The sequence below is a fragment of the Arachis ipaensis genome, chromosome B06 (genome assembly GCF_000816755.2).
Source record: "Arachis ipaensis cultivar K30076 chromosome B06, Araip1.1, whole genome shotgun sequence".
Taxonomy (NCBI): domain Eukaryota; kingdom Viridiplantae; phylum Streptophyta; class Magnoliopsida; order Fabales; family Fabaceae; genus Arachis; species Arachis ipaensis.
Window position 1 is genome coordinate 13,457,207 of NC_029790.2, and position 9,911 is coordinate 13,467,117.

At 31.9% G+C, this 9,911-nt stretch overlaps 1 protein-coding gene across 3 annotated transcripts; it reads left to right on the plus strand.

Annotated features, from left to right (window-relative positions):
- On the plus strand, positions 4,902-8,435 carry LOC107648011. Of its 3 annotated transcripts, none has more exons than XM_021104047.1 (5): positions 4,902-5,241; positions 6,136-6,258; positions 6,335-6,431; positions 7,367-7,515; positions 8,194-8,435. In XM_021104047.1, the coding sequence occupies exons 1-4, from the start codon at positions 4,978-4,980 to the stop codon at positions 7,387-7,389; spliced, it is 507 nt and encodes a 168-aa protein (XP_020959706.1). In that variant the 5' UTR covers positions 4,902-4,977; the 3' UTR covers positions 7,390-7,515; positions 8,194-8,435. The 3 variants fall into 3 exon arrangements, 2 of the variants coding, with proteins under 2 accessions (XP_020959706.1, XP_020959705.1); XM_021104046.1 differs by having other exon boundaries at positions 4,905-5,241; positions 6,335-6,435; XR_001621695.2 differs by having other exon boundaries at positions 4,912-5,285; positions 6,335-6,435.

Genomic DNA, 9,911 nt, shown 5'->3' on the forward strand with positions numbered 1-9,911 from the left:
TTGTGTTTTATGTTTTATTTCAATTAATAATTTATTATTCATCTAAGTTGTATTATTTTATTTTGAGTAAAGTATCGTTTTTGTCCTCAACGTTTAGGGTAAATTCTATTTGTGTCCCTAACGTTTAAATCGTCCTATTTGTATCCTTAACGTTTGTAAAAGTGATTCAATGTTATCCTGACGTCAATTACACATCATGAACGCTTTATTTTGAGTTTTTAAAATCTCTTCTTAAAGTTAGAATACAAATGTCTGGGATAGAATTGATGATCCATTCTGAAAAATAGCTCATCAAAAGTTGAAACTAATTCCTACAACATTTACATGATTCACTTTTCTAGGGATATAATTGAATCTAAACACAAATAGTAGGTATAATATTAAAATCGAACACATCCAAGTGAGACCTAATTGAGAATGAATACATCTAAGTGAGAATAATTGAAAAATATAATCTGATTTATTAGTATAATTGATAGTAGGATAACATTGAATCATTTTATAAACGTTTGGGATACAAATAGGACGATTTAAACGTTAGGGACACAAATAAGACTTACCCCAAACGTTGGGGACAAAAAAGATACTTTACTCTTTTATTTTTATTATTTAAAAAAATTTAATTTAATAATATTTTAAAAATAAATAAATTTAAAAAAATAAAAAGGATATTTTTTATAATGAAAAAAGAATTTTATGAATTTTTTAAAAAATAATTTTTACGAATATACTTGATATCAGATCTGATTAATAAGATACAAATGTGCGGATTGAATTAAAGAATAAAAAGTGTTGATATTGAATTCGATCTAATCTAATAAGTTTAGTCCATTTTAATCATATTCGATTCGAAGGGACTAAGAATCTAAAATTCTACTAATATTAAACCTTAGTTTATTAATTTTAATTTTTAAGAATGAGTTGCATGTTCACCTAAAAAAAATGTAAGTACATCCAAAAAAAGAAATAAAAAAAGAGGGAGATTGTACCACAACTTTGTATGACCCTTTTTTGCTTGTTTGTCTAAATTCTAAAAAACATCTATTTGATTTGCCATAAGCATGCTTAATTGTTTAAGCATTGACTCTAGACATGTAACTAAGCATACGTATGACTTTAAATTAAGAGTTCAACCATCAATAATCGTTCCTCAAAAAAATCGAGTTTCAAATAATGCAATGACAATATATTTATATAATTGTCTAACCAGGAGAAACCTCCTAATATCAATGTAAAATATTATCATTGTTGTTATGTAGGATAAATAAATCAAATTTTTTAAATCATATTAATTAATTAAGTATCTAAAATTGGAGATTTTTAATGTCTTAGAGAAAGAGGATTGAATTTAGAGACGCTTTTAATTTTTTTTAGATTTTATCACCAAAAATAGATTTTGCTGTGTCTGCGAAAGTGATTATACATGAGACAATTTAATTTTGTTTTATGATGAACAAACTAAAAACAGTGTAGAGAAGAGAAGAGAATAATACACAACCATATTTTCTAGTTCAGCCACCTTGTTCAATGTATTCTATATCCAGTCTCCACTATAACCATGGTTGAATTTCCACGATCTTTTCAAAGATTTACATACACCAATTTCTTAAGATTCTCCCTAATCCTATTCATGACAAACAAAACTTCTAACCAAGCTTGATTTGGCTAGGTTCACTCCATAAACTCTCAACACTAAGTGCTCACCCAATTTAGCAAGAAATACCTCTCAGGCACAAAAAATAAAACAGAAACATATTACAAAAGAGATTGACATAATCATTTGTCTTTTCTCTCAATGATTTTTTCTAAATCCTCACATTTATGCATTTTTCCATTGAATGAAACAAAGAAAGACAAAACTGAAAAACTGGAATATTCAATAGAAAAACATGAAGGAGAAGAATTAAAACAACTGAAAAGCTATAAGTATAACCCAATTTTAGAATTCTCTAATGTTACCTTCCATCTTGGTAGAATGCTCTTTTTAGTGTAGGTGCATTACTTCCAAAACTTCATACTTGAGTGGTGAGGATGATGGGTAGGTTTAGATTTGTGGGTTCTCTCTCCTTACTTCAATTTCTGACCATTTACCTTTTTATATAAGAATAAAGCTTCCAAAACTTCAGTTTGGTAGAACACTTTTGACAGACTAGAGACGTAGAGAAGTTATAGGACAGCACCAGAATTTCATGGCTGGTGGAGTTGGCTAGCTGCTTCTCTTTCTTTCTTTTTCTTTGGACTTCAACTATTTGAACCATTGATCCATTCTTTAGTTTCAAGTTTTAATTGTGACTTTTGATTTACAACAGAGAAAACAATCTCCATTTTTTTTTCTTACCCGAAAATGTGCAGTAGAAAGATAGTAGTTTCAACAAGTTAGTGTGGTTGTACAAAGATGGTTACTCATCTTTTTTATTTTCTTCTACATCAAATAAGATTCGATTTTACTTTTTAACTCTAACTTTTGACTTTTACTTTTTTTCCTTTTTAGTGCATAAGTTTAGTGATCCACCTTTTTTACTTTGTTTGAAACCATCTAAACTTACCATTTAGCTTATGAAACATCTTTTTATCCTTAATTTGTGGGTAATCATATAGATTTTGGTTTAGAAAAGAAAATAGAGTGTATGGGTATAATGGTTATGGACCAAAGACGAGAAGAGTGTGTTGCCAAGGAAATTTTAGGCGGTTTATTTTTCTACACAATAACTAAATAAATTACACACAATATTAGATTTTTAACTCAACCAAATACAATGTGTTTGTCATCATAAAAAATATGATTATTATTTTTTAAACTCAATTATCTCTCCTTTGACGATAAATATCATTCATAATAGAATTAAAGGAATTGAAATACAAGTTTGAGATTAGGAACTTTCCTTTGGTTTATACCGCTTTGATTTGTATGAATGACTTCCCTATCTTTCGTACTTTGTGCTCCCACTTGATGGGCTTTAAGCTAATTACCTAAGTCATAAATTTTCAATTATACACCAAAAAATTAATCAAATGCAACTTATCAAAATACTTATGCAACAGCCATCTAAATGCCAAAAAATGCAACTGAATGCACCTTATCAAAGTACTTATGCAACAATTATCTAAATACAATAACCAAACATATCAAAATATCAATAATTAGCAATAATCAACCATATTTAACAATCTGTCCTATTAATATATCATGTTACTACTCAAACACATTTAAAAATCTATCCTACCCAACTATATCATGGCATCATGGAATTACTCTTCTTTTTGTCATCAAAGAGGGAACAAAAATATCAAATAGCCCTGCAAAAGATAGGTTAGATGCAAAAGATAAAATTATTACTAAAAAAATATCAGAGAATTAATTTAGTTTTACAATCATCTCGAAAGTATGAAAAATAGTAAGGTAAACATAAATCATAAATTCAGAGATATCAGAAACACAAATTGAAATCTGCATCAAAAGACATTCTTAGGCATCCGAGCTTTCATCCGTCGAGTCCAGGGGTTCCTTATGATCTGACTGTGGTGTCTCATTATCATTCAGATTGTCCATGTACTTCAAAAGTACAGTCACTCGATCTCTTAACTTGCGCAATACATTTTCATTGGGAACTGCAAACTTTCTCTCTTGTTGGCTAAAAGAGATGAGGTAGTTGGACAAATTTACAAATTCTTATAAGACATCTTTGGCAACATCATTAAGAAGAATCCTGTGGCTTGAGGAGGAAGATGTTCCAGTGGTTGATCTAGGAGGAATATCTTCAAATTCTTCTTCTTTATTGAGATCCACCCTTTTCAAACGATTGGTTCTTTCTTTTTTTGCTTAACTGCACCACCCCCTTTTAAGTAAGAGTTTCTATTTTCATAAGACTCATGGGTCAGGTCAACACTAAAATATTCAAAGAAGAAAGTTAAAAATATGCCATAAGAAAGTGAAGATTCTTATCACTCTTGATATAGTCATACATATGCTTCATCATCAAATATGCAAATAAAATTTTAATTTTCATGAGAATGGCATACAACACCAATTTGTCACAGAATGAAACTTTTTTATATAAACCGCCATTGAGGGAGGATTATATAGTTCATGATTTGGTAGAGTTGAGTACGAACAGGATCTAGGACTTTGTGGTTAGGAGTAAGACCATCAATAAGAGAAATAATTATACATACAAAAGCACTACAATATTTTGGATCTATGGCTACGATTTTTTTTTTGTCACGATAAAAATTTTTTACCGTGACAAAAAAGCTATGGTCACAATTTAAAAAAAAGGGTGACCATAGAGTACCTATGGTCACGGTTTTTTAAAAAATGGTGGTCTAAAAAGATTTATGGTCACAGTTTACAAGATGACCTAAAGGAGTCTATGGTCATAGTTTTTTGGGTGACCAAAAAGGATCTATGGTCACGATTTTTTTTAAAAAAAAAGGTGACCTAAAAGGGCCTATGGTCATGGTTTTTTGGGATGACCTAAAGGGGTCTATGATCACAGTTTTGGGAGGTGACCTTAAATGGTCTATGATCATGGTTTACCAAAAAAGGGTGACCTAAAAGGGTCTATCGTCACGATTTTGAGGGGTGACCTAAAAGAGTCTATGATAACGGTTTTCGTTACTTAAAATCGTCTATGATCACGATTTTTCACCGTGACCAAATGATCACGGTTTTGAGGGGTGGCCTAAAATAGTCTATGGTCACGATTTTACGAATGAGTGACCTAAAAAGGATCTATAGTCACGATTTTGGAAAGTAATCTAAAGATATCTATGATCACGATTTTAGGGGTGAGTCTATGGTCACGATTTTGAGGGGCGACCATAGAGTACGATTTTTAAATTTTTTTTAAAACCCCTCCCTAAACGACGTCATTTCATCCGCTCTCCACCCCCAAAACATCTTCGTTTGCCATTTTAAAAAGAAAATAAAAAACTAACCTCGATTCCCCCCTCCCTTCGCCTCACTCGAGTCTCTCAATGGCTCACTCACACACTAATACGCTCATCAGAAAGCAAAGGGATCTTCTTCTCGTAGCCACCGGCCACATCGTTGCCACCGGCCACCACCACCACACTGCTCCCTGCGTTGTCGTTGAACGCACGGCATCGTCGCCTCCGTCTGTGGCTCGCTGCACTGCGTCGTCGCGTGTTGGTGCTCCCTGTGCATCTGTCGTCGTCGTTGCTTTCTCGCCCGGCGTTGCTCGCGGTTGTTGCTGCCTCGCTGTTTGCGTCATCGCTGTGGTTGGTCTCTCTCTTCTCGTCATTTGCGTCGTCTGCATGCTCGGGTATGTTTGTTCCCTTTTCCTCTGACCCCTTCACCCAACAATATACCAAATTCCTAAGCTAAAAACCAAATTGAGCTTTAGGGTTTTATTAAGTTGTAATCTAATAACTTTAAATCTGATAGCTTTAATACTTTAATGTACCCCTTCACTTTTTGCTTGCTGTGTTAGTTGTTTCTTGCTGGATTTATTTAACTTTTTTGCTTTGCTTTTAGTTGCTGTGTTTTTCAAATCTTGCTGCTATGTTACTAATTTATTAAATTGTTAAGTTGCTAATTGTTGCTGAGTTAGTTGTTTCTAGTTGAATTTATTAAATTTTGTGCTATGTAATTATTGTTGCCTTGTTGTTTTACGAAGCTGAATCTCTTTGCTCAAGTTAATTGATGCGATGTATTAGTAACTAAGCATGGATTTTTTTTATTAGAATTTTTATTTTTATTTTGTTGCTGATTTTTTTTTACTAATTACTCAATCATTATAGTTTTCTATGTTTCAGCTGCAATGGACTAAGCAGTAAGATGCCTTTTTTTTCTTATGTATTTTATAACTTTACTTCAAGATTCTAATATATTATTTTGGATTTTGTTCTTGACATAACTTCTAAGTCAGAAATTTTCTCTATGGGTTGTGATGAGCATCAAAGATATGCATCCATTAACCTGCACTTTTTTATATTAACTGCAAAATTAGGGTTTTTTTTATCTTATTTTGATTCTTATTTTTTCTATGCCTCACTCTGTAGCAAAGTTAAAATTTTTCTATTATTGGGATGAGAAATGTTATCAAGCACCTAATAAAAAAGATGAATAGAGTGAAGATACTGGAAGTCTAACTTTGTGTCTTTGGATAATAGGGTGAAGATGTTGTTAATCCTGGCAAGTGTGAGAAGGCTAGATTGAAAGAGATGCAAAAAATGAAAAAACAAAAGCTTCAGGAGATATTGGATGCACAAAATGCAGCCATAGATGCCGATATGGTAAGTGTAGATGTGCTGATTTACTTCTTATTATTGTAATCTGTTCATGTTATTAATAACTAAATAATTCTAACAGAATAATAAAGGAAAAGGAAGACTAAAATATCTCTTACAGCAGACTAAGCTGTTTGCACATTTTGTAAAAGGTGAACAATCATCTCAGAAGACAAGAGGCAGGTACATTCTTTATCTTGATGCATACTGTAATTTAGCAATTGGCTTATTGATTAGCTTTTTGTACAAACTATGTGTTAGCATACTGTGCCTCATAAGTTAATTAGCTTTAGAAAATAATATACATATTTCACCATATGAACACTATTCTATAAAAGTCTTTAACACAAATTAGTTTAAAGAGATATTACTTAGATTTGTTTTAATTAAGGAGACACAAATCATTACATTCTAGAACTATGAATGAAGTAAATACCATAAATAATAGAAGAGAAACATGTTTGTAAAGAAGGTAGAAAATCTACAAAGACAAAAATTAAAATAGGAGAGATCTGCATAAGTCATGACTTTGAGGAAAAATACTAAGCAAGAAAGATAGGATGGTTAATTATAAAATGTTTCTACAAGACATGTACAAAATTATATTTATTGTGTAAATTATTCTACTCTTGATTATAATTGAAAGAACTAATAATCTTTCACAAAGAAACTTTATAGTTTTAAATAATTAGGCCTTCTTTGCTTTGAAATATGTAATGCATGTCTAAATGCAAAGAAAATAATATCTTAAGATGAATTGAAAAAGGCATTATTCAATAAAGACAAGTGTGGCCATATAATTCTATATACGAAAAAATAATAAGGTACCCTTGTGGCTATGTGCTGGAGAGAAATTCTTTCCCTTGTTATAATTAAACATTGTCCTAGGCACTAAGTATCATGTTAAATATCTTTGGATTAATCTGTGTAGAGCTTATTATTAAATCACCCTTTTGTGAGAAGCAACTACACAAAAAATACAATCAAAACTGCAAACAAAAAAATTATTTCTATTTTATAATACAATTTGAACATACTGAAGATTTATGTTTTTTCTTAACTCTGTTGTGTTGTATAAAAAAACTCACCCTGCATTCAATGATGTCTATTTTAGGGGCCGCCATGCATCAAAAGTGACAGAAGAGGAGAAAAATGAAGAATACCTAAAAGAAGAAAAAATTGAAGGATTACCAACTTACTAGGCTAAACTGGCTTATAAGAGTGTATGAGAATGGAATAAATGAAATTCAATCTACTGAAATGGTAAGTGGAACAGATTTGGCCTTGGTTTGCATATATTGTCATTCGATTCTGCACAGTGAACATGCTTTTGGATGTGTTACAGTATTAGTGGAGTAAGGTTGAATTATCGATCAGTTGATTTATCTAGTCTTGATTTATCTATTTCATTTCTTATAATCTTTTATGAGTTTCAGTGCATCATTCCAGTATTAACTTTTACTTCATCTAGTAAGAAAAATCTGTTATAAAACTCAACAAGCCATTGTTCTGGGGAACAATTGTTATGTTTTCACCATATGTGAAGGCATTCTGCATTAATCATTGTATGTTTCTGTTGAATAGTTCTTTGAATAATCAAAGTGATTTTGATCACTAGGAGTGAAAATAATTTAACAGTAGTATGCTTTAAAGTTTCAGTATTTTTCTTGAGTTGTAATTTCTGAAATGTGTGTTTGTTTGGTTTATTTTAAATTATCATGTATCTATATAATCATATTTAAAAAACAAACATAACTAGCTTGCCCCACTAGGTGGGTCAACTACATAGATTAAATGTCAACATAGTGCCCTATCCTACCTAGATCATATTTGTGTTCAAACCATTTATTTTTTAATCTCTTTTAATAACATTATCAGTTCATATGCATATTATTCGTCTGAAGTACTTATTGTTGTATGTTATCTCTTTTATTGGTGCAGAACAATCTTCATGAATTCTGGTCTCTGCTCAACTTTCTTTTTCTCGAATTTTTTAGTTCTTCTCAACCTTGGGTCTCATATATACTTTAGTTATCTAAATATAATATTTTGATGCTTCTATATTTTTAAAGAGACTTTACCTGGTATTACATGTAATGGATAAATTACACTGTATTTTGATTTGTGTCGTTTGGACTAAAAATATATCTAGCTTATAATATAAATTTTATGATCTAGATTTCTTGAATTTTTCATTTTTAGACTTATTTTGCGATTATCATAAATTTGGGATGCGATTATGCTTTAAAAAAAATAAATCTCATAAAATAGAGTAGGCTTTGGTCACGGTTTTAAAATAAGGTGACTATAAATAAGCTATGATCACGATTTTAAAGAAGGGTGACCATAGATAAGACTATAGTCATAGTTTTAAAGGGGGTGACTATAGACAAGCTACTGTCATGGTTTTAAAGGGGTTGACCATAGATTAGGCAATGGTCACGGTATAAAACAGAGGTGACCATAGAGTAAGCTATGGTTACGCTAAAACTGTGATCATAGATTAGACTATGGTCACGGTTTTAATAAAAGGGTGACCATATAGTAACCTATGGTCACGGTAGAAAAACGTGGCCTAAAGTGTTAGAATTTGATCACTACAACTGTGACCATAGCTAAAAAAACCATGACCATAGATCTATGGCCACGACGAAAAAACCGTGACCATAGGTCAAACCGTGACGATAGACCTATGGTCACTCTTTTCACTAGCTATTTCACCGTGACCATAGTCCTTTTTTTTTTTTGTAGTGAGGCTAAGGCATCTTGGTATAAAAGATCTAAGTCTTTATCCCATTTACTAGAGGTATAAGCATTCATACCAACATTAGTGTAACCTAGGACTTCATTAATTGTCTCTTGATTCAAATTCATTTCAGAGCCTTTAATATAAGAGTGAATATTTTCATTATGGTAGGTTATGTTATCACATAACTCACGAACTAGATTAGGATAAACAGAATTTTGAATAATAAAAAGGTGGTTTCAGTCTAGAAATTCAATATTTTCAACAAAATCAAATTCTTTGGCAGCTAAAAAAGGAAGATCAGCAAGATATAAAGAGCACAAAAGACGTTTGACAACAACAGCTTTATAAAACTCGAAGTACATTGTGAATGAAAAAACAAAAGGATTTAAATGCGAGTAGGGTAAGTTTGCAAAATGATATTTGAAGGCAAATGGATCATGGTCAGGGGGTTTTTTGACTGAACGAAGAAGGATACGATGGTTACCTATTTGAGGGCGAGGACGAGGAGGAGGAACGGATCGAGGAGTAGGTCTTGTAGAAGGACGAGCAAGAGGAGAACGAGGTTCCTCTTCTGCCATTGGACACTTTCCCTTTGAGGTGCTAGGGCATGATAGAGGATGAAAAGGTTCAGTTGCTTGGTAGGTGGTGCGGAATTTATAACCCACAAACTAACCGGCAAGTGCACCGGGTCGTACCAAGTAATACCTCAGGTGAGTGAGGGTCGATCCCACGAGGGTTGATGGATGAAGCAACAATAATTGAGTGATAGGCTTAGTCAGGCAAACAGAAAGTAATGTTTGGGAGTTCAAAAGACATTAAACAATATAAAGAATATTGAAGAAAGGGCAAGTAAGTAAACTGGGAATAAACTATGGAGAAAACAGTTAAGGTTTCAGAGTTATCTAATTTT